The sequence below is a fragment of the Pseudophryne corroboree genome, chromosome 3 (genome assembly GCF_028390025.1).
Source record: "Pseudophryne corroboree isolate aPseCor3 chromosome 3, aPseCor3.hap2, whole genome shotgun sequence".
NCBI lineage: Eukaryota > Metazoa > Chordata > Amphibia > Anura > Myobatrachidae > Pseudophryne > Pseudophryne corroboree.
Window position 1 is genome coordinate 456,331,779 of NC_086446.1, and position 25,649 is coordinate 456,357,427.

Below are 25,649 nucleotides of genomic sequence, written 5' to 3' on the forward strand. Positions count from 1 at the left end.
CTGGCTGCATTCTTCATAAGCGGAGTCAGGGGGTCAAAAGAATCCTATGGCGAAGAGTTGTTTGGTCCTAAATTGGACAAAAGGATTTCTGAGGCCATGGGGGTAAAGTCTGTTTTCCAACCATTGCCTCCAACGGTACCTAGACGGAAATACTCTGGCCCGGCGTTCAAATCCTTTAGACCTCAGCCTTTTCAAGGCCGTGGTAGAGGAACAGACAAGCCTGGTAGACGAGGCAAGGACGTGGTCTCCAAAAAACCAACACCAGTCGTCAGGACGCTAGGGTCACCGACAAGCCACTGGCATGAAGGGCTCCCAGCCCATCTCGGATTTCCAATTGTGGGAGCACGTCTTCAGACGTTCTGTTTGGCAGAGTTCCAGACATCCACAGCTCGGTGGATCCGCAATTATTCGTCATCTGGTACATTTGACTGTCTCCTGCCACTGCGGGTTTTCAAGACAGGACTGCCTCAGTCGGACGACAAGAGGCGGTTCGGCAGTTTGCCATTCAGTCTCTATTGGATTCAGCAGTTTGATTCCGGTCCCTGTACACCAACGAAGTCACGGTGATTAGTCCAGGCTGTTTGGGGGGATCAAAAGTCGGATGGTTCCGTCAGGCTAATATTGAACTTACAGAGTCTCAATCAGTACGTCACTTCCTGCAGATTAAAGAAGGATTCTCTGCGGTCAGTGATTGCAAGTTTACAGCCACAGGAATTCATGATTGTGCTGGATCTCAAGGTTGCGTCCTTACACATTCCGATTTGCCACCTCATCAGAGGTGCTTGTGTTTTGCAAGACGGCAGAATCATTACCAGTTTCAGGCTCTACCGGTGGGCCTCTCGTCAGCGTCTTGGGGTATTCACCAAAGTGATGTCTGTGATGATAGTTCATCTCAGATCCCTGAATGAGATAATAGTTCTGTACTTGGACAAATCTGCTCATCAAAGCTGTGTCTCAACAGATGTTCCTTTAACATGCGTTGCTAACGTACATCTAATTTCGTCTCATCGACTTCAATTCCTAGTTATGATTCTCGGTACGGTATATCAAAGATCTTACCTACCAGAACAGATAGTACAGATTATTTGTCATCTGGTACAATACTGCTCAAGCCACGCACAGTCTCGGTATATTTGTGCATTCGCCTCTGAGGCACGATGGTGGCGGCTTTCGAAGCGATTCAGTTCGGTAGATTTCACTCACGTCCTTTTCCGCTGGCTGTTCTCGTACAGTGGTCAGGTTCGCATCTGCAGATTCACCACAGGGTGAGGTTGTCGCCACGGGCAAGGGCATCTCTACTCTGGTGGCTCAAAGTACATCTAACTGCAGGGAAACGGTTTGTCGCCTGGAATTGGATAATTCTCACGACGGACGCGAGTCTCAGAGGTTGGGGAGCTGTAGTTCAAAATTGTCAGCTCCAGGGTCTCTGGGCGGATCGCGAAAGATTGCTGTCTCTAAATGTCCTGGAACTCCGGGCAATTTACAATGCGCTACGACAAGCAGTACACATGCTTCGGTCTCAGACTGTCCAGGTGCAGTCTGACAACGCAACGGCAGTCGCGTTCATCAACAGGCAAGGAGGAGCGAGAAGCCGCATGGCAATGCGGGAAGTAGCTCAAATCCTCAATTACGCCGAACATCACCAAGTGATATTGTCGGCAGTGTTCATTCCGGGATTATCTCAGCCGTCGGAATGTTCATCCAGGAGAATGGGCATTAAAGCGGAAGTGTTTCACATGTTGATCCAGTGATGAGGTTACCCTCAAGAGGACCTGATGGCATCCCGCCATAATTACCAACCGCCCAGTATGTGTCCAGAACGAGAGATCCAAAGGCAATGGCGATGGATGCTCTCGCAATCGCGTGGCCGTACAGCCTCGTGTATCTGTTTCCACCGTTCCGCTGGTAAAGTACTACAGTGGTGCAATTGGTCAGCACGTGGTGCTTATTATACAGTATCTGTTGAGAGCTGCAAGCATTGTGAGTTCAGGCCTCACCTGCAGCAGCTTTGCTTATTAGGCTCCCTCTGTTGCTAAGACGGATCAAAAGAGAGTCTGCCACAGTCATACTAGTGGCGCCTCTTGGGCCTCGGAGAGCTTGGTTCTTGGATCTCCGCGGACTACTTGCAGTCAATCCTTGGCCGCTCCACTACGGCCGGACCTGTTACAACAGGGTCCGTTCCTTTACCCCGAGTTAGCGCGGCTGCGTTTGACGGGGTGGCTGTTGAGATCGCCCTCTTAAGCAGAGAGGGCATTCCAGGTTTGGTTATACCAACCATGTTACGAGCTAGGAAGCCAGTTACGGCAGCTCATTATTACAGACTTTGGCGTGCCTTTATAGGTTGGTGTGAAGCTCGGAAGTTTCCGACATCTTTTTTCAGGTTATCCCGTCTTTTTTGTTATTTCTACAGACGGGGTTAGATGGAGGACTGCGTTTATCTACACTAAGGGTGCAGGTATCTGCTTCGTCAATTTACTTTTTAAAGACGATTAGCTATATTGCCGTCTGTACACACCTTCTGCAAGGTGTCTTCAGAGTACAGCCTCCATTCATTCATTCCACCTACAGCGCCAATGGGACTTGAATCTGGTTTTAGATTTCTTACAGTCTTCCTATTTTGAACCCTTACAACAAGTGGACATTAGGTTTCTCCTTGGAAAACAATTTTTCTTCTAGCCTTAGCTTCGGTAAGGCGTGTTTCAGATTTGGGTGCCTTGTCATGCAAGCCACCGTATTTGGTGTTTCATGATGACAGAGCGGAACTTCGGACGAATTCCGCTTTTCTTACCAAAGGTAGTGTCATTTTTTTTTTCCACATCAATCAACCACTAATAGTTCCTGTGTAACAGGAGATTCTGGAACTTTGGTTGTGGTACGCGCACTATGCGTTTATGTATCCCGAACGTCTACAGTTCGTAAGACGGATACGTTGTTTGTTCTCTAGGATGCTGCCAAGATGGGTTGGCCAGCTTCTACGCAGACTTTCTCCAGATGGCTTAAACGGACCATATGTCAGGCTTACCTTCATGATAGGTTACAGCCGCCTACACATTCCACACGTTCTGTGGGAACTTCGTGGGCAGCTGGTCATGGGGCTTCTACGAGGCAGCTTTGCCGTGCGGCTACATAGTCATAAGTGCACACGTTTGTGCGCTTTTACAAGTTTGATACGTTTGCGGCATCAGCATCTAGCTTTGGCCGCCTAGTGTTACAGGTGCCAAACAGCTCTCCCGCCCACGAGGGAAGCTTTGGTACGTCCCAAGAGTACTCCAGTGACCCCTAGTGGATGAAAAAGAAAATAGGATTTTGGTACTTACCAGGTAAATCCTTTTCTTTGATTCCATAGGGGGCACTGGACGCCCACCCAGAGCAGTTTTACCTGGTTGTGGTAAGTTCAGTGGATCTTATAATAACACATTCTCACCGACTGGTTCAAATTTTCTAGTTCTATCGGTTATGGTGTCAACTGTTTCGTTGTCAGTACGTTATGTGTCAACTTTATGGTTGTCCGTTATGTTATAAGTAATTCTCCATTGTCAACCTCTCTATCGCTCCTGTTCGGCTCAGTAAAAAACACTGAGGTACTCTGGGAATATGGAGGGGAGGAGTGTTACTAAATTTGAATATTCAGTGCCCTGTTCCTGCGGAGGCCGTCCATATCCCAAGAGTAATCCAGTGCCCCCTATGGATTCAAAGAAAAGGATTTACCTGGTAAGTAACAAAATCCTATTTTTTCTTTTGGCTACAGTAACGACCCGCAGAGTGTCAGATTTGAGGGCGTTCTCCTGTCGCTCTCCCTTTCTGATCTTTCATTGGGACAGGGCTGTTCTTCGAACTCGACCTGGATACCTTCCTGAGGTGGTGTCCCGTTTCCACCTTAACAAAGAATTTGTGGTACTGGCCTTCCAATCCCCGGACCTCTCGGAAGAGGAGGCCTGCTTGGACATGCCCTTCGGATTTACATGGATCGTACCAGTTCCATCCGGAAATCGGGTTCCCTATTTGTCCTCATATGGATTCCACAAGAGGGGCTAGCCAGCTGAAATACAGTCTCTGTGGGTCTTTTGTGGGCAGCCTGCCGTGGCGCGTCTGCTGAACAACTCTGCAAGGCGGCCACGTGGTCTTCTGTCCACACCATTCTCAGGTTCTATGCCTTTGATACCTTTGCCTCTCAGGATGCTTTATTTGGAAGCCAGATTCTCCTCTCATCTCAGGAGCGTCCCCTTCCTTGAACAACTGCTTTGGGACATCCCCATTGTCTCCCTGTGGAGCCCTATGGAGCCTGAAGAAGGAAAGGAGAGTTATGGTACACTTACCTTTGTTAACTCTTTCTTTGAAGCCCATAGGGCCCACGGGGTGCCTACCCTGACGTACCTGGCTTCTATGGGTTTATCCTCTTGGTCACCGGTACCCTACGCTGTTGTGTGAGAGTGTGATTCTTCTGTGTACCAGTCTTCCTTCTCTCCTACCCTACTCCCACCTTGGGCTAGTTAACAAAACTAAATAGCCTGGGCTGTGGATAGGGTATAGGGGTGAAGGACAGGAGTATCCTGGGAGCTGTAAAAGCTTTAACTTTTTGGTACCCAGTCCTATCCAACCACGTACACATTGTCTCCTGAGTGGACCCTATGGACTTCGAAGAAAGAGAGTTAACAAAGGTAAGTCTATCATTACTCCTCCTTTCTCTGACGTCCTAGTGGATGCTGGGACTTCCGTAAGGACCATGGGGAATAGCGGCTCCGCAGGAGACTGGGCACAAAAAGTAAAAGCTTTAGACTAGCTGGTGTGCACTGGCTCCTCCCCCTATGACCCTCCTCCAAGCCTCAGTTAGATTTTTGTGCCCGAACGAGAAGGGTGCATGCTAGGTGGCTCTCCTGAGCTGCTTAGAAGTAAAAGTTTAAAAAGGTTTTTTATTTTCAGTGAGTCCTGCTGGCAACAGGCTCACTGCATCGTGGGACTAAGGGGAGAAGAAGCGAACTCACCTGCGTGCAGAGTGGATTGGGCTTCTTGGCTACTGGACATTAGCTCCAGAGGGACGATCACAGGTTCAGTCTGGATGGGTCCCGGAGCCGCGCCGCCGGCCCCCTTACAGAGCCAGAAGAGCGAAGAGGTCCGGAGAAATCGGCGGCAGAAGACGTTCCTGTCTTCAGATAAGGTAGCGCACAGCACTGCAGCTGTGCGCCATTGCTCTCAGCACACTTCACACTCCGGTCACTGAGGGTGCAGGGCGCTGGGGGGGAGCGCCCTGAGACGCAATAAAACATGTTTAAACCTTATATGGCTAAAGAAATACATCACATATAGCTCCTGGGCTATATGGATGCATTTCACCCCTGCCAGTTTTCCTAAAAAAAGCGGGAGAAAAGGCCGCCGTGAAGGGGGCGGAGCCTATCTCCTCAGCACACAAGCGCCATTTTCCCTCACAGTTCCGCTGGAAGGAAGGCTCCCAGACTCTCCCCTGCAGTCCTGCTACAGAATCAGGGTAAAACAAGAGAGGGGGGGCACTATTGGCAGCTAATATAAAACAGCAGCTATAAAGGGAGTAACACTTACATAAGGTTATCCCTGTATATATATAGCGCTCTGGTGTGTGCTGGCAAACTCTCCCTCTGTCTCCCCAAAGGGCTCGTGGGGTCCTGTCCTCTTTCAGAGCATTCCCTGTGTGTGTGCTGGGTGTCGGTACGATTGTGTCGACATGTATGAGGAGGAAAATGATGTGGAAGCAGAGCAATTGCCTGTGTTCGTGATGTCACCCCCTAGGGAGTCGACACCTGACTGGATGGTCGTATTTAAAGAATTACGTGACAGTGTCAGCACTTTGCAAAAAACTGTTGACGACATGAGACAGCCGGCAAATCAATTAGTGCCTGTTCAAGCGTCTCAGACACCGTCGGGGGCGCTAAAACGCCCGTTACCTCAGATGGTCGACACAGACCCAGACACGGATACTGAATCCAGTGTCGACGGTGAGGAGACAAACGTAATGTCCAGTAGGGCCACACGTTACATGATCACGGCAATGAAGGAGGCATTGAATATTTCTGACACTACAAGTACCACAAAAAAGGGTATTATGTGGGGTGTGAAAAAACTACCAGTAGTTTTTCCTGAATCAGATGAATTAAATGAGGAGTGTGATAAAGCGTGGTTTTCCCCCGATAAAAAACTGCTGATTTCTAATAAATTATTGGCACTATACCCTTTCCCGCCAGAGGTTAGGGCGCGTTGGGAAACACCCCCTAGGGTAGATAAGGCGCTCACACGCTTATCAAAACAAGTGGCGTTACTGTCTCCCGATACGGCCGCCCTTAAGGAACCAGCTGATAGAAGGCTGGAAAATATCCTAAAAGGTATATACACACATACTGGTGTTATACTGCGACCAGCAATCGCCTCAGCCTGGATGTGCAGTGCTGGAGTGGCTTGGTCGGATTCCCTGACTGAAAATATTGATACCCTGGATAGGGACAGTATATTATTAACTATAGAGCATTTAAAGGATGCATTACTATATCTGCGAGATGCACAGAGGGATATTTGCACCCTGGCATCTAGAGTGAGTACGATGTCCATTTCTGCCAGAAGAGCGTTATGGACGCGACAGTGGTCAGGTGATGCGGATTCCAAACGACATATGGAAGTATTGCCGTATAAAGGGGAGGAGTTATTTGGGGTCGGTCTATCGGACCTGGTGGCCACAGCAACGGCTGGAAAATCCACCTTTTTACCCCAGGTCACCTCTCAGCAGAAAAAGACACCGTCTTTTCAAACTCAGTCCTTTCGTTCCCATAAGGGCAAGCGGGCAAAAGGCCACTCATTTCTGCCCCGGGACAGAGGAAGGGGAAAAAGACTGCACCAGGCAGCCTCTTCCCAGGAGCAGAAGCCCTCCCCCGCTTCTGCCAAGTCTTCAGCATGACGCTGGGGCCTTACAAGCGGACTCAGGCACGGTGGGGGGCCGTCTCAAGAATTTCAGCGCGCAGTGGGCTCACTCGCAAGTGGACCCCTGGATCCTGCAGGTAGTATCACAGGGGTACAAATTGGAATTCGAGACGTCTCCCCCTCGCCGGTTCCTGAAGTCTGCTCTACCAACGTCTCCCTCCGACAGGGAGGCGGTAGTGGAAGCTATTCACAAGCTGTATTCCCAGCAGGTGATAATCAAGGTACCCCTCCTACAACAGGGAAAGGGGTATTATTCCACGCGGTTTGTGGTACCGAAGCCGGACGGCTCGGTGAGACCAATTTTAAATCTAAAATCCTTGAACACTTACATAAAAAGGTTCAAATTCAAGATGGAGTCACTCAGAGCAGTGATAGCGAACCTGGAAGAAGGGGACTATATGGTGTCTCTGGCATCAAAGATGCTTATCTCCATGTCCCAATCTACCCTTCTCACCAAGGGTACCTCAGGTTTGTGGTACAAAACTGTCATTATCAGTTTCAGACGCTGCCGTTTGGATTGTCCACGGCACCACGGGTCTTTACCAAGGTAATGGCCGAAATGATGATTCTTCTTCGAAGAAAAGGCGTCTTAATTATCCCTTACTTGGACGATCTCCTGATAAGGGCAAGGTCCAGGGAACAGTTAGAGGTCGGAGTAGCACTATCTCAGGTAGTGCTACGTCAGCACGGTTGGATCCTAAATATCCCAAAATCACAGCTGATTCCAACAACACGTCTACTGTTCCTGGGGATGATTCTGGACACAGTCCAGAAAAAGGTGTTTCTCCCGGAGGAGAAGGCCAGGGAGTTATCCGAGCTAGTCAGGAAACTCCTAAAACCAGGCCAAGTGTCAGTGCATCAATGCACGAGAGTCCTGGGAAAAATGGTGGCTTCTTACGAAGCGATTCCATTCGGAAGATTCCATGCAAGAACTTTTCAGTGGGATCTGCTGGACAAATGGTCCGGATCGCATCTTCAGATGCATCAGCGGATAACCCTATCTCCAAGGACAAGGGTGTCTCTCCTGTGGTGGTTACAGAGTGCTCATCTTCTAGAGGGCCGCAGATTCGGCATTCAGGATTGGATGCTGGTGACCACCGATGCCAGCCTGAGAGGCTGGGGAGCAGTCACACAGGGAAGAAATTTCCAGGGCTTGTGGTCAAGCATGGAAACGTCTCTTCACATAAATATCCTGGAACTAAGGGCCATTTACAATGCCCTAAGCCAAGCAAGGCCTCTGCTTCAGGGTCAGTCGGTATTGATCCAATCGGACAACATCACGGCAGTCGCCCACGTCAACAGACAGGGCGGCACAAGAAGCAGGAGGGCAATGGCAGAAGCTGCAAGGATTCTTCGCTGGGCGGAAAATCATGTGGTGGCACTGTCAGCAGTGTTCATTCCGGGAGTGGACAACTGGGAAGCAGATTTCCTCAGCAGATATTGCGCCAGGTCAAGGGACCCTCAGGCAATAGCGGTGGACGCTCTGGTAACACCGTGGGTGTACCAGTCGGTGTATGTGTTCCCTCCTCTGCCTCTCATTCCAAAAGTACTGAGAATCATAAGAAGGAGAGGAGTGAAGACTATACTCGTGGCTCCGGATTGGCCAAGAAAAACTTGGTACCCGGAACTGCAAGAGATGCTCACGGAGGACCCGTGGCCTCTACCTCTAAGAAAGGACCTGCTCCAGCAGGGACCTTGTCTGTTCCAAGACTTACTGCGGCTGCGTTTGACGGCATGGCGGTTGAACGCCGGATCCTGATGGAAAAAGGCATTCCAGATGAAGTCATCCCTACCCTGATAAAAGCCAGGAAGGATGTAACTGCGAAACATTATCACCGCATTTGGCGAAAATATGTTTCCTGGTGTGAGGCTAAGAAGGCCCCCACAGAGGAATTTCAACTGGGTCGTTATCTGCATTTCCTGCAAGCAGGACTGTCTATGGGCCTAAAATTAGGATCCATTAAGGTTCAAATTTCGGCCCTGTCGATCTTCTTCCAGAAAGAACTGGCTTCATTGCCTGAAGTTCAGACGTTTGTCAAGGGGGTACTGCATATACAACCTCCTTTTGTGCCACCAGTGGCACCTTGGGATCTCAATGTAGTTTTAGGGTTCCTAAAATCACATTGGTTTGAGCCACTCACCACTGTGGAATTAAAATATCTCACATGGAAGTTGGTCATGCTGTTAGCTCTGGCGTCAGCCAGGCGTGTCTCAGAAATGGCGGCTTTGTCATATAAAAGCCCTTACCTAATTTTTCATTCAGACAGGGCAGAATTGAGGACTCGTCCTCAATTTCTCCCTAAGGTGGTTTCAGCGTTTCACATGAATCAACCTATTGTGGTGCCTGCGGCTACTAGGGACTTGGAGGACTCCAAGTTGTTGGACGTAGTCAGGGCCCTGAAAATATATGTTTCCAGGACGGCTGGAGTCAGGAAATCTGACTCGCTGTTTATCCTGTATGCACCCAACAAGCTGGGTGCTCCTGCTTCTAAGCAGACGATTGCTCGTTGGATTTGTAGTACAATTCAGCTTGCACATTCTGTGGCAGGACTGCCACAGCCAAAATCTGTTAAAGCCCATTCCACAAGGAAAGTGGGCTCATCTTGGGCGGCTGCCCGAGGGGTCTCGGCTTTACAACTTTGCCGAGCAGCTACTTGGTCAGGGGCAAACACGTTTGCAAAATTTTACAAATTCGATACCCTGGCTGAGGAGGACCTGGAGTTCTCTCATTCGGTGCTGCAGAGTCATCCGCACTCTCCCGCCCGTTTGGGAGCTTTGGTATAATCCCCATGGTCCTTACGGAAGTCCCAGCATCCACTAGGACGTCAGAGAAAATAAGAATTTACTTACCGATAATTCTATTTCTCATAGTCCGTAGTGGATGCTGGGCGCCCATCCCAAGTGCGGATTGTCTGCAATACTTGTATATAGTTATTGTTACAAAAAATCGGGTTGTTTATTGTTGTGAGCCATCTTTTCAGAGGCTCCTACGTTTATCATACTGTTAACTGGGTTCAGATCACAGGTTGTACGGTGTGATTGGTGTGGCTGGTATGAGTCTTACCCGGGATTCAAAATCCTTCCTTATTATGTACGCTCGTCCGGGCACAGTATCCTAACTGAGGCTTGGCGGAGGGTCATAGGGGGAGGAGCCAGTGCACACCAGCTAGTCTAAAGCTTTTACTTTTTGTGCCCAGTCTCCTGCGGAGCCGCTATTCCCCATGGTCCTTACGGAAGTCCCAGCATCCACTACGGACTATGAGAAATAGAATTATCGGTAAGTAAATTCTTATTTTTCTCAGTCAGCTATTTATTGAATCTTTTTAACAATCCAAACAGAAATTGAAAAAGGATTAGGGGGAGGTGGGGTTACATAAAGAAAAAACAGGGAAGAGGCCAATGGGAGAATGGGAAGGGGAGTGGCACAAACATAGTTTTGTGCAGCAGTACCGTAAGATAAAAGATAACTTCTATATATGGCAAGGGCACTAGGTTAACATAAAAAAATAAATAAATCATTTTTATAAAATTTCAGACACATGCCTTTGTAGCTTGAGAAGAACATGTAAAGAATAATGCTATAGGTGTGGGTAGAATATGTCTTTACCAGAGACTGGGATACACTTTTATGAAAAACAACTATGCCCCTAAACTTGTAGTGGGCAACAGATGGATCATGGAGCCATCTTCTGACAGCCCCAGCGGTATGTTCCCTTTCCTAAGTCTGTGCTGATAATGCAGACTGAACATGAGCAGCTGACTTCCGCAGCATGTGAACTGCATGCATACTGGATTATAGGAGCATTGTGCATCTACTGTTCTGTGCACTGTAATGTTGCTGTACTGAGAGTGTCCTCTGTTGTCCTGTAGGTTCTGGAGGCCTGCATGAAGAACTGTGGGAGAAGGTTTCACAGTGAGGTTGGCAAATTCCGCTTCTTGAATGAGCTGATTAAGGTTGTGTCTCCTAAGGTAAGTGTATGAGTACCAACATTCCCTCTTGCAACCAGTCCGTAGTGCTGATTTGTATCTGCTTTATTTTTACACCGCAATTAAGATTTCACACCCTCCACCCAAATCTAACTCTCATGGTAACATGGTTTTGCCAAATTGCTGACTATTTTGGTTTGCTATCAACCCTGAATAACCCCCACAGTTCCTTTTCACAGGAAATATAGTCTGCTTGCTGTACAAACCCATAATTACCTAGATTTTTGTAATTTACCTAGATTTGTTTTTGACATTTAGATCATATTTAATTTATCTATTAATTAATCCATTTAATTATGTGAACATGTTCACTGTGTCATAAAAGCTTGAAGAAATTCTGAAACATTAGGGCATTTTTTTTTTGTGAGGCCATGCTAATTTTTATATAACCAATACTATTTTCTTTTAGAGACAAGGGTTTTATCTGTGTTCAACTCAAAGCATTCGCAGGACATAAAAGCATCTAGCAGTTTAGATCCGCTGTACCTCTCAAACCTCATGCATTTAAAAGTCTGACTTAGAATGCACCAGAAAGTTTTGTAAAAAGGCAAGTGGGTGAAGGGGATCAGAGGATAGCCATGGGGGGAAGGGGGGGGGGGGGGTTAGCCATGATAGGGGGCCAGTGAGGGTAGCCATGATAGGGGGCCAGTGAGGGTAGCCAAGAGAGGGGGCAAGTGAGGATAGCAATAAGATGAGGTAATTGAGGGTGGCCATGAGAGGGGGGCAGTGGGGGTAGCCATGACAGGAACCAGTGAGGATAGCCATAGATGGGGGCAAGTAGGGGTAGCCATGAGAGGTAGCCAGTGAGTGTAGCCATGAGAAAGGGCCAGTGAGTAGAGCCATGAGAGGGGGCCAGTGAACGTGGCATGAGAGGGGGCCAGTGAGGATGCAGGGTGGCCATGAGAGGGGGCCAGTGAGTGTAGCCATGAGAGGGGGCCAGTGAGGGTAGTGATAATAAGTATAGCCATAAGAGGGGCACAGTGAAGATAGCAATAAGATGTGGGAATTGAGGGTGGCCATGATAGGGGGCCTGTGAGGGTGGCCATGAGAGGGGAGCAGTGGGGGTAGCAATGACAGGAGCCAGTGAGGATAGCCATAGATGGGGGCAAGTAGGGTTAGCCATGAGAGGTAGCCGGTGAGTGTAGCCATGAGAATGGGCCAGTGAGTAGAGCCATGAGAGGGGGCCAGTGAACGTGGCCATGAGTGGGGGCCAGTGAGGATGCAGGGTGGCCATGAGAGGGGGCCAGTGAGGGTAGCCATGAGAAGTGGCCAGTGAGTGTAGCCATGAGAGGGGGCCAGTGATGGTAGTGATAATAAGTATAGCCATAAGAGGGGCACAGTGAAGATAGCAATAAGATGTGGGAATTGAGGTAGCCATGAGAGGGGGCCAGTGAAGGTAGCCATGAGAGGTGGCCAGTGAGTATATCCATGAGAGGGGGCCAGTGAGTGTAGACATGTTAGGGTAGCCATGAGATGGGCTCAGTGAGGATAGCCATAACAGGGGACGTGGGGAAGGTGGGGTGAGGGGCAGTAAGGATAGCAATAAAAATGAGGCCATTGAGGGTAGCCATGTGAGGGGGCCAGCGACTGTAGCCATGGCAGGGGGGGCCAGTGAGGATAGCCATAGGAGGGGGCAAATGAGAATAGCAGTAAAAATGAGGCAATTGATGGTAGCCATGAGAGGGGGCCTGTGTGGGTAGCCATGAGAGGGGGCCAATGACTGTAGCCATGGCATAACACAATGGAGCCTTTCCACAAATAGCATGTTTTTAATACACTTTTCTCTGACGTCCTACTGGATGCTGGGGACTCCGTCAGGACCATGGGGATATAGCGGCTCCGCAGGAGACAGGGCACAATAATAAAAGCTTTAGGATCAGGTGGTGTGCACTGGCTCCTCCCCCTATGACCCTCCTCCGAGCCTCAGTTAGATTTTTGTGCCCGACGAGAAGGGTGCAATCTAGGTGGCTCTCCTGAGCTGCTTAGAATAAAAGTTTAAGTTAGGTTTTTTATTTTCAGTGAGTCCTGCTGGCAACAGGCTCACTGCTACGAGGGACTTAGGGGAGAGAAGAAAACTCACCTGCGTGCAGGATGGATTTGCTTCTTAGGCTACTGGACACCATTAGCTCCAGAGTGAGTCGGAACACAGGTCTCACCCTGGGGTTCGTCCCGGAGCCGTGCCGCCGACCCCCCTTGCAGATGCCGAAGTTGAAGAGGTCCAGAGGTCCAGAAACAGGCGGCAGAAGACTTTCAGTCTTCATAAGGTAGCGCACAGCACTGCAGCTGTGCGCCATTGTTGTCAGCACACTTCACCAACAGTCACCAACTGTCACTGAGGGTGCAGGGCGCTGGGGGGGGCGCCCTGGGCAGCAATGTATAATACCTTTTTATGGCTAAAATACATCACATATAGCCCTTGAGGCTATATGGATGTATTTAACCCCTGCCAGATCTCACAAACTCCGGGAGAAGAGCCCGCCGAAAAGGGGGCGGGGCCTATTCTCCTCAGCACACGGCGCCATTTTCCTGCTCAGCTCTGCTGTGAGGAAGGCTCCCAGGCTCTCCCCTGCACTGCACTACAGAAACAGGGTTAAAACAGAGAGGGGGGGGCACTTATTTGGCGATATGATTACATATATAAAAATGCTATAAGGGAAAACACTTGTATAAGGGGTTGTCCCTGTATAATTATAGCGTTTTTGGTGTGTGCTGGCAAACTCTCCCTCTGTCTCCCCAAAGGGCTAGTGGGGTCCTGTCCTCTGTCAGAGCATTCCCTGTGTGTGTGCTGTGTGTCGGTACGTGTGTGTCGACATGTAGGAGGACGATGTTGGTGAGGAGGCGGAGCAAATTGCCTGTATTGGTGATGTCACTCTCTAGGGAGTCGACACTGGAATGGATGGCTTATTTAGGAATTACGTGATAATGTCAACACGCTGCAAGGTCGGTTGACGACATGAGACGGCCGGCAAACAAATTAGTACCTGTCCAGGCATCTCAGACACCGTCAGGGGCTTGTAAAAACGCCCATTTACCTCAGTCGGTCGACACAGACACAGACACGGACACTGACTCCAGTGTCGACGGTGAAGAAACAAACGTATTTTCCTTTAGGGCCACACGTTTCATGTTAAGGGCAATGAAGGAGGTGTTACATATTTCTGATACTACAAGTACCACAAATAAGGGTATTATGTAGGGTGTGAATAAACTACTAGTAGTTTTTCCTGAATCAGATAAATTAAATGAAGTGTGTGATGATACGTGGGTTTCCTCCGATAGAAAATTATTGGCGGTATACCCTTTCCCGCCAGAAGTTAGGGCGAGTTGGGAAACACACCTTAGGGTGAATAAGGCGCTCACACGCTTATAAAAACAAGTGGCGTTACCGTCTCCAGATACGGCAGCCCTCAAGGAGCCAGCTGATAGGAAGCTGAAAAATATCCTAAAAGTATATACACATATACTGGTGTTATACTACGACCAGCAATCGCCTCAGCCTGGATGTGCAGCGCTGAGGGGGCTTGGTCGGATTTCCTGACTGAAAATATTGATACCCTTGACAGGGACAAGATTTTATTGACTATAGAGCATTTTAAGGATGCATTTCTATATATGCGAGATGCGCAGAGGGATATTTGCATTCTGGCATCAAGAGTAAATGTGATGTCCATATCTGCCAGACGACAGTGGTCAGGTGATGCAGATTCCAGACGGCACATGGAAGTATTGCCGTATAAAGGGGCGGTCCATCGGACCTGGTGGCCATGGCAACAGCTGAAAAATCCACCTTTTGTTACCCCAAGTCACATCTCAGCAGAAAAGGACACAGTCTTTTCAGTCTCAGTCCTTTCGTCCCCATAAGGGCAGGCGGGCAAAAGGGCCAGTCATATCTGCCCAGGGGTAGAGGAAAGGGAAGAAGACTGCAGCAGGCAGCCCATTCCCAGGAACAGAAGCCCTCCACAGCTTCTGCCAAGTCCGCAGCATGACGCTGGGGCCGTACAAGCGGACTCAGGTGCGGTAGGGGGTCATCTCAAGAGTTTCAGCACGCAGTGGGCTCACTCACAAGTGGACTCCTGGATCCTACACGTAGTATCCCAGGTGTACATTGGAAATTCGAGACGTCTCCCCCTCACAAGTTCCTGAAGTCTGCTTTACCAACGTCTCCCTCCGACAGGGAGGCAGTATTGGGAACAATTCACAGGCTGTATTCCCAGCAGGTGATAATCAAAGTACCCCTTCTACAACAAGGGAAGGGGTATTATTCCACACTATATTGTGGTACTGAAGCCAGACGGCTAGGTGAGATCTGAAATATTTGAACACTTACATACAAGCGTTCAAATCAAGATGGAGTCACTCAGAGCAGTGATAGCGAACCAGGAAGAAGGGGACGATATGGTGTCACTGGATATCAGGGACGCTTACCTACATGTCCAAATTTGCCCTTCTCACCAAGGGTACCTCAGGTTCGTGGTACAGAACTGTCACTATCAGTTCAGACGCTGCCGTTTGGATTGTCCACGGCACCCCGGGTCTTTACCAAGGTAATGGCCGAAATGATGATTCTTCTTAAAAGAAATATGGACGCTTTCCTGATAAGGGCAAGGTCCAGAGAACAGTTGGAGGTCGGAGTAGCACTATCTTAAGTAGTTCTACGACAGCACGAGTGGATTCTAAATATTCCAAAATCGCAGTTTTCTCTATCGTCCTAAGTGGATGCTGGGGTTCCTGAAAGGACCATGGGGAATAGCGGCTCCGCAGGAGACAGGGCACAAAAGTAAAGCTTTTACAGGTCAGGTGGTGTGTACTGGCTCCTCCCCCTATGACCCTCCTCCAGACTCCAGTTAGATTTTTGTGCCCGGCCGAGAAGGGTGCAATTCTAGGTGGCTCTCATAAAGAGCTGCTTAGAGAGTTTAGCTTAGGTTTTTTATTTTACAGTGATTCCTGCTGGCAACAGGATCACTGCAACGAGGGACAGAGGGGAGAAGAAGTGAACTCACCTGCGTGCAGGATGGATTGGCTTCTTGGCTACTGGACATGAAGCTCCAGAGGGACGATCACAGGTACAGCCTGGATGGTCACCGGAGCCACGCCGCCGGCCCCCTCACAGATGCTGAAGCAAGAAGAGGTCCAGAATCGGCGGCTGAAGACTCCTGCAGTCTTCTTAAGGTAGCGCACAGCACTGCAGCTGTGCGCCATTTTCCTCTCAGCACACTTCACACGGCAGTCACTGAGGGTGCAGGGCGCTGGGGGGGGGGCGCCCTGGGAGGCAAATGAAAACCTTTAAAAAGGCTAAAAATACCTCACATATAGCCCCAGAGGCTATATGGAGATATTTACCCCTGCCTAAATGTACTAAATAGCGGGAGACGAGCCCGCCGAAAAAGGGGCGGGGCCTATCTCCTCAGCACACGGCGCCATTTTCTGTCACAGCTCCGCTGGTCAGGAAGGCTCCCAGGTCTCTCCCCTGCACTGCACTACAGAAACAGGGTATAACAGAGAGGGGGGGCAAAATAAATGGCAATATATTAATATAAAAGCAGCTATAAGGGAGCACTTAATCATAAGGCTATCCCTGTCATATATAGCGCTTTTTGGTGTGTGCTGGCAGACTCTCCCTCTGTCTCCCCAAAGGGCTAGTGGGTCCTGTCTTCGTATAGAGCATTCCCTGTGTGTCTGCTGTGTGTCGGTACGTGTGTGTCGACATGTATGAGGACGTTATTGGTGTGGAGGCGGAGCAATTGCCAAATATGAGGATGTCACCTCCTAGGGGGTCGACACCAGAATGGATGCCTTTATTTGTGGAATTACGGGATAGCGTCAACTCGCTTAAGCAGTCGTTTGCCGACATGAGGCGGCCGGACACTCAATTAGTGCCTGTCCAGGCGCCTCAAACACCGTCAGGGGCTGTAAAACGCCCCTTGCCTCAGTCGGTCGACACAGACCCAGACACAGGCACTGATTCCGGTGGTGAAGGTGACGAATCAACCGTATTTTCCAGTAGGGCCACACGTTATATGATTTTGGCAATAAAGGAGATGTTACATTTAGCTGATACTACAGGTACCACTAAACAGGGTATTATGTGGGGTGTGAAAAAACTACCAGTAGTTTTTACCGAATCAGAAGAATTAAATGACGTGTGTGATGAAGCGTGGGGTGCCCCGATAAAAAACTGCTAATTTCAAAGAAGTTATTGGCTTTATACCCTTTCCCGCCAGAGGTTAGGGAGCGCTGGGAAACACCTCCTAGGGTGGACAAAGCGCTAACACGCTTATCAAAACAAGTGGCGTTACCCTCTCCTGAGACGGCCGCACTTAAAGATCCATCAGATAGGAGGATGGAAAATATCCAAAAAGGTATATACACACATGCAGGTGTTATACTACGACCAGCTATTGCGACTGCCTGGATGTGCAGTGCTGGGGTAGTTTGGTCAGAGTCCCTGATCGAAAATATTGATACCCTGGACAGGGACAATATTTTACTGTCGTTAGAACAAATAAAGGATGCATTTCTTTATATGCGTGATGCACAGAGAGATATCTGCACACTGGCATCACGGGTAAGTGCTATGTCCATTTCGGCCAGAAGAGCTTTATGGACACGACAGTGGACAGGCGATGCGTAGAGGAGTTATTTGGGGTCGGTCTATCGGATTTGGTGGCCACGGCTACGGCCGGGAAATCCACCTTTCTACCTCAAGTCACTCCCCAACAGAAAAAGGCACCGACCTTTCAACCGCAGCCCTTTCGTTCCTTTAAAAATAAGAGAGCAAAGGGCTATTCATATCTGCCACGAGGCAGAGGACGAGGGAAGAGACAGCAACAGGCAGCTCCTTCCCAGGAACCGAAGCCCTCCCCGGCTTCTACAAAAGCCTCAGCATGACGCTGGGGCTTCGCAAGCGGACTCGGGGGCGGTAGGCGGTCGTCTCAAGAATTACAGCGCGCAGTGGGCTCACTCGCAGGTAAATCCCTGGATCCTGCAGATAATATCTCAGGGGTACAGGTTGAAATTAGAGACAGAGCCACCTCGCCGTTTCCTGAAGTCTGCTTTACCAACGTCCCCCTCAGAAAGGGAGACGGTTTTGGAAGCCATTCACAAGCTGTATTCTCAGCAGGTGATAGTCAAGGTACCTCTTCTACAACAAGGGAAGGGGTATTATTCCACTCTTTTTGTGGTACCGAAGCCGGATGGCTCGGTAAGGCCTATTCTAAATCTGAAGTCCTTGAACCTGTACATAAAGAAGTTCAAGTTCAAGATGGAGTCACTCAGAGCAGTGATAACGAACCTGGAAGAAGGGGACTTTATGGTATCCTTGGACATCAAGGATGCGTATCTCCACGTTCCAATTACCCCTCACACCAGGGGTACCTCAGGTTCGTTGTACAAAACTGTCACTATCAGTTTCAGACGCTGCCGTTTGGTTTGTCCACGGCACCTCGGGTCTTTACAAAGGTAATGGCCGAGATAATATTTCTTCTTCGAAGAAAAGGCGTATTAATTATCCCATACTTGGACGATCTCCTAATAAGGGCAAGGTCCAGAGAACAGCTAGAGATGGGTTTAGCACTATCTCAAGAGGTGCTAAAGCAGCACGGATGGATTCTGAATATTCCAAAATCCCAATTAATGCCGACAACTCGTCTGCTGTTCCTGGGGATGATTCTGGACACAGTTCAGAAAAAGGTTTTTCTTCCCGAAGAAAAAGCCAAGGAGTTATCTGACCTGGTCAGGAACCTCCTAAAACCAGGAAAGGTGTCTGTACATCAATGCACAAGAGTCCTGGGAAAAAATGGTAGCTTCTTACGAAGCAATCCCTTTCGGCAGATTCCATGCAAAGGGATCTGTTGGACAAATGGTCAGGGTCGCATCTTCAGATGCACCTGCGGATAACCCTGTCGCCGAGGACAAGGGTATCCCTTCTGTGGTGGTTGCAGGAGGCTCATCTATTGGAGGGCCGCAGATTCGGCATGCAGGATTGGATCCTGGTGACCACGGATGCCAGCCTGAGAGGCTGGGGAGCAGTCACACAGGGAAGAAATTTCCAGGGAGTGTGGTCGAGCCTGAAAAAGTCTCTTCACATAAGCATTCTGGAACTAAGAGCAATCTACAATGCTCTAAGCCAGGCGGAACCTCTGCTTCAAGGAAGACCGGTGTTGATCCAGTCGGACAACATCACGGCAGTCGCCCATGTAAACAGACAGGGCGGCACAAGAAGCAGGAGGGCAATGGCAGAAGCTGCCAGGATCCTTCGCTGGGCGGAGAATCACGTGATAGCACTGTCAGCAGTATTCATCCCGGGCGTGGACAACTGGGAAGCAGACTTCCTCAGCAGACACGACCTTCACCCGGGAGAGTGGGGACTTCATCCAGAAGTTTTCCACATGCTATTAAACCGTTGGGTAAAACCAATGGTGGACATGATGGCGTCTCGCCTCAACAAAACACTGGACAGGTATTGCGCCAGGTCAAGAGATCCGCAGGCAATAGCTGTGGACGCGCTGGTAACACCTTGGGTGTACCAGTCGGTATATGTGTTTCCTCCTCTGCCTCTCATACCAAAGGTATTGAGGATTATACGGCAAAGAGGCGTAAGACTAGTGGCTCCGGATTGGCCAAGAAGGACTTGGTACCCGGAACTTCAAGAGATGGTCACGGACGATCCGTGGCCTCTACTTCTGAGAAGGGACCTGCTTCAGCAGGGTCCTTGTCTTTTTCAAGACTTACCGCGGCTGCGTTTGACGGCATGGCGTTTGAATGCCAGATCCTAAAAGGAAAAGGCATTCCAGAAGAAGTCATTCCTACCTTGATAAAGGCAAGGAAGGAAGTCACCGCGAAGCATTATCGCCGTATTTGGCGAAAATATGTTGCGTGGTGCGAACAGCGGAGTGCTCCGATGGAGGAATTTCAACTGGGTCGTTTTCCTACATTTCCTGCAATCAGGATTGTCTATGGGTCTCAAATTGGGATCTATTAAGGTTCAAATTTCGGCCCTATCAATATTCTTCCAAAAAGAATTGGCCTCAGTCCCTGAGGTCCAGATTTTTATCAAAGGAGTACTGCATATACAGCCTCCTGTGGTGCCTAAGGTGGCACCGTGGGATCTAAATGTAGTTTTAGATTTCCTCAAATCCAATTGGTTTGAACCACTAAAGAATGTGGATTTGAAATATCTCACATGGAAAGTGACTATGTTACTGGCCCTGGCTTCGGCCGGGAGAGTATCTGAACTGGCGGCTTTGTTTTATAAAAGCCCTTATTTAATTTTCCATTCGACATAGGGCAGAGCTGCGGACGCGTCCGCATTTTCTCCCTAAGGTGGTATCAGCGTTTCACCTGAACCAGCCTATTGTAGTGCCTGCGGCTACAGACGACTTGAAGGACTCCAAGTTGTTGGACGTTGTCAGAGCCTTAAAAATATACATTTAAAGGACGGCTGGAGTCAGAAAATCTGACTCGCTGTTTATACTGTATGCACCCAACAAGTTGGGTGCACCTGCTTCTAAGCAGTCGATTGCTCGTTGGATTTGTAACAAAATTCAACTTGTACATTCTGTGGCAGGCCTGCCACAGCCTAAATCTGTTAAGGCCCATTCCGCAAGGAAGGTGGGCTCATCTTGGGCGGCTGCCCGAGGGGTCTCGGCATTACAACTCTGCCGAGCAGCTACGTGGTCAGGGGAGAACACGTTTGTAAATTTTTACAAATTTGATACCCTGGCAAAGGAGGACCTGGAGTTCTCTCATTCGGTGCTGCAGAGTCATCCGCACTCTCCCGCCCGTTTGGGAGCTTTGGTATAATCCCCATGGTCCTTTCAGGAACCCCAGCATCCACTTAGGACGATAGAGAAAATAAGAATTTACTTACCGATAATTCTATTTCTCGGAGTCCGTAGTGGATGCTGGGCGCCCATCCCAAGTGCGGATTATCTGCAATACTTGTACATAGTTATTGTTAACTAATTCGGGTTATTGTTTAGGAAGCCATCTTTCAGAGGCTCCTCTGTTATCATACTGTTAACTGGGTTTAGATCACAAGTTGTACGGTGTGATTGGTGTGGCTGGTATGAGTCTTACCCGGGATTCAAAATCCTCCCTTATTGTGTACGCTCGTCTGGGCACAGTACCTAACTGGAGTCTGGAGGAGGGTCATAGGGGGAGGAGCCAGTACACACCACCTGACCTGTAAAAGCTTTACTTTTGTGCCCTGTCTCCTGCGGAGCCGCTATTCCCCATGGTCCTTTCAGGAACCCCAGCATCCACTACGGACTCCGAGAAATAGAATTATCGGTAAGTAAATTCTTATTTTTTCCGACGACACGTCTACTGTTCCTAGGGATGATTCTGGACACAGTCCAGAAAAGGATGTTTTCTCCCGGAGAAGAAAGCCAGGGAGTTATCCGAGCTAGTCAGGAACCTCCTAAAACCAGGAAAAGTATCAGTGCATCATTGCACAAGGATCCTGTGAAAAATGGTGGTTTCTTACAAAGCGATCCCATTCGGTAGATTTCACGCAAGAACCTTTACGTGGGATCTGCTGGAAAAATGGTCCGGATCGCATCTTCAGATGCATCAGCGGATAACCCTGTCTCCAAGGACAAGGGTGTTTCTTCTGCGGTGGCTGCAGAGTGCTCATCTATGAAAGGGCCGCAGATTCGGCATTCAGGACTGGGTCCTGGTGACCACGGATGCCAGCCTGAGTGGCTGGGGAGCAGTCACACAAGGAAAAAATTTCCAGAGAGTGTGATCGAGTCTGGAGACTTCTCTCCACATAAATATACTGGAGCTAAGGGCAATTTACAATGCTCTAAGCTTAGCAAGACCTCTGCTTCAAGGTCAGCCGGTATTGATCCAGTGGGACAACATCACGGCAGTCGCCCACGTAAACAGACAGGGCGGCACAAGAAGCAGGAGGGAAATGGCAGAAACTGCAAGGATTCTTCGCTGGGCGAAAAATCATGTGATAACACTCTCAGCAGTGTTCATTCCGGGAGTGGAAAACTGGGAAGCAGACTTCCTCAGCAGGCATGACCTCCACCCGGGAGAGTGGGGACTTCATCGGGAAGTCTTCCACATGATTGTAAACCGTTGTGAAAAACCAAAGGTGGACATGATGGCGTCCCGCCTGAACAAAAAACTAGATATTGCGCCAGGTCAAGGGACCCTCAGGCAATAGCGGTGGACGCTCTGGTAACACTGTGGATGTACCAGTCAGAGTATGTGTTCCCTCCTATGCCTCTCATACAAAAAGTACTGAGAATCATAAGAGGGAGATGAGTAAGAATGATACTCGTGGTTCCGGATTGGCCAAGAAGGACTTGGTACCCGAAACTTCAAGAGATGTTCACGGAAGACCCGTGGCCTCTACCTTTAAGAAAGGACCTGCTCCAGCAGGGGCCTTGTCTGTTCCAAGACTTACCGCGGCCGCGTTTGACGGCATGGCGGTTGAACGCCGGATCCTGAAAGGGCATTCCAGATGAAGTCATCCCTACCCTGGTCGAAGACAGGAAGGATGTAACCGCAAAACATTTTCACCGCATTTGGCGAAGATATGTTGCGTGGTGTGGGGCCAAGAAGGCCCCTACAGAGGAATTCCAACTGGGTCGTTTCCTACATTTCCTGAAAACAGGACTGTCTATGGGCCTAAAATTAGGGTCCATTAAGGTTCAAATTTCGGCCCTGTCGAATTTCTTCCAGAAAGAACTGGCTTTAGTGCCTGACGTTCAGATGTTTGTAAAAGGGGTACTGCATATACAGCCTCCTTTTGTGCCCCAGTGGCACCTTGGGATCTCAATGTTGTTTTGAGTTTCCTAAAGTCACATTGGTTTGAACCACTCACCACTGTGGACTTAAAATATCTCACATGGAAGGTGACGATGCTATTAGCCCTGGCTTCAGCCAGGCGTGTGTCAGAATTGGCGGCTTTATCATATATAAAGCCCTTACTTAATTTTTCATTCTGACAGGGCAGAATTGAGGACTCGTCCTCAATTTCTCCTTAAGGTGTTTTCTGTTTTTCACATGAACCAACCTATTGTGGTACCTGCGGGTACTAGGGACTTGGAGGACTCCAAGTTACTTGACGTTGTCAGGGCCCTGAAAAATATGTTTCCAGGAAGGCTGGAGTCAGAAAATCTGACTCGCTGTTTAGCCTGTATGCACCCAACAAGATGGGTGCTCCTGCTTCTAAGCAGACGATTGCTCGCTGGATTTGTAATACAATTCAGTTTACACATTCTGTGGCAGGCCTGCCACAGCCAAAATCGGTAAAAGCCCATTCCAAAAGGAAGGGGGCTCATCTTGGGCGACTGCCCGAGGGGTCTCGGCTTTACAACTTTGCCGAGCAGTTACTTGGTCAGGGGAAAACACGTTTGCTAAATTCTACAAATTTGATACCCTGGCTGAGGAGGACATGGAGTTCTCTCATTCGGTGCTGCAGGGTCATCCGCACTCTCCCGCCCGTTTGGGAGCTTTGGTATAATCCCCATGGTCCTGACGGAGTCCCCAGCATCCACTAGGACGTCAGAGAAAATAAGATTTTACTTACCGATAAATCTATTTCTCGTAGTCCGTAGTGGATGCTGGGCGCCCATCCCAAGTGCGGATTGTCTGCAATACTTGTACATAGTTATTGTTACAAAAATCGGGTTATTCTTGTTGTGAGCCATCTTTTCAGAGGCTCCTTCGTTGTTATCATACTGTTAACTGGGTTCAGATCACAGGTTGTACGGTGTGATTGGTGTGGCTGGTATGAGTCTTACCCGGGATTCAATATCCTTCCTTATTATGCACGCTCGTCCGGGCACAGTATCCTAACTGAGGCTTGGAGGAGGGTCATAGGGGGAGGAGCCAGTGCACACCACCTGATCCTAAAGCTTTTATTATTGTGCCCTGTCTCCTGCGGAGCCGCTATATCCCCATGGTCCTGACGGAGTCCCCAGCATCCACTACGGACTACGAGAAATAGATTTATCGGTAAGTAAAATCTTATTATTTTATTCTTTCAAACACTCTTTAACTTTTAAAACATTTAATTTTCGCTTTTTATAAATACTTCTTTTATTAGAAGCTTAATAAAAGTTACATTTTAGCTTAATAAGTTAAATTTTAGTCATTGTGAATTATTCTGTGCACCGCAGATTGGACATTTCTTTTCTTCTCTTGAACCTTTGGCCATGAGAAGGGGTCAGTGAGGATAGCCATGAGAGGGGGCAAGTGAGGGTAACCATAGCAGGGGGCCAGTGAGGGTAGCCAAGGGAGGGGGCAATGGAGGGTAGCCAAAGGAAGGGGCAAGTAAGGGTAGCCATGATAGGGGGCTAGTAAGGGTAGCTATGAGAAGGGGTCAGTGAGGATAGCCATGGGGGGGGGGGGGGGGGGGGGGAAGAATGTCCAGTGAGCATTGTCCAGCATTGGGGGGTGGATCCAGTGAGGGTAGCCATGAGGGGGTGGGGGGTGGTGCATGGAGTGTAGGCATTAGACGGGGGCCAGTGAGTGTAGCCGTGAGAGGTGGCCGGTGAGGATAGCCATGAGAGGGGGCCAGTGAGGGTAACCATGCAAGGGGGCCAGAGAGGGGGCAGTGAGGGTAGCCAAAGGAGAGGGCAAGTGAGGGTAGCCATAAGAGGTAGCCAGTGAGTGTAGCCATGAGAAGGGTCCAGTGAGTGTAGCCATAAAAAGGGTCAAGTGAGGGTAGCCATGAGAGGGTAGCTATGAGAAGGGGTCAGTGAGGATAGCCATGAGGTGGGCCAGTGAGGATAGTCGTGAGGGGGAGGATGGTGAGGGTAGCCGGGGGGGGGGGGGGGGTCCAGTGAGGGTAGCATTGAGGGGTGGATCCAGTGAGGGTAGCCATGAGAAGGGGCCAGTGAGTGTAGCCGTGAGAAGGGGCCAGTGAGTGTAGCCGTGAGAAGGGGCCAGTGAGTGTAGCCGTGGGAAGGGGCCAGTGAGTGTAGCCGTGAGAAGGAGCCAGTGAGTGTAGCCTTAAGAAGGGGCCAGTGAGTATAGCCATAAGAGGTGGCCAGTGAGGGTAGCCATGAGAGGGGGCAGTGAGGATAGCAATAAGATGAGGGTATTGAGGGTAGCCATGAGAGGGGGCCAGTGAGGGTAGCCGTGAGAGGGGGCCAGTGAGGGTAGCCGTGAGAGGGGGCCAGTGAGGCTAGCCGTGAGAGGTGGCCAGTGAGGGTAGCCGTGAGAGGTGGCCAGTGAGTGTAGCCGTGAGAGGTGGCCAGTGAGGGTAGCCGTGAGAGGTGGCCAGTGAGGGTAGCCGTGAGAGGTGGCCAGTGAGGGTAGCTGTGAGAGGGGGCCAGTGAGGGTAGCTGTGAGAGGGGGCCAGTGAGGCTAGCCGTGAGAGGTGGCCAGTGAGGGTAGCCGTGAGAGGTGGCCAGTGAGTGTAGCCGTGAGAGGTGGCCAGTGAGGGTAGCCGTGAGAGGTGGCCAGTGAGGGTAGCCGTGAGAGGGGGCCAGTGAGGGTAGCTGTGAGAGGGGGCCAGTGAGGGTAGCTGTGAGAGGGGGCCAGTGAGGGTAGCCGTGAGATGGGGCCAGTGAGGGTAGCTGTGAGAGGGGGCCAGTGAGGGTAGCCATGAGAGGTGGCCAGTGAGGCTATCCATGAGAAGGGGCCAGTGAGGGTAGCAATAAGATGAGGCAGCGAGGGTAGCTATGAGAGGTGGCATTAAGGTTAGCAATGAGAGGGGTAGTAAGGATAGCAATAAGATGAGGCAGCGAGGGTAGTCA

General features: G+C 49.6%; 1 protein-coding gene across 4 annotated transcripts in view; it reads left to right on the top strand.

Annotated features, from left to right (window-relative positions):
- Positions 1 to 25,649, top strand: part of GGA3 (golgi associated, gamma adaptin ear containing, ARF binding protein 3) — a 213,012-nt gene that overhangs the window by 22,551 nt on the left and 164,812 nt on the right. For all 4 annotated transcript variants that reach the window (XR_010243860.1, XM_063960640.1, XM_063960641.1 and 1 more), the window contains one exon: positions 10,810 to 10,908. Coding sequence is in view for 3 of the 4 variants with exons in the window: in XM_063960640.1 (XP_063816710.1) it covers positions 10,810 to 10,908 (99 nt within the window). In the remaining variant the exon portion in view is untranslated. The remainder of the gene's footprint in view (positions 1 to 10,809; positions 10,909 to 25,649) is intronic.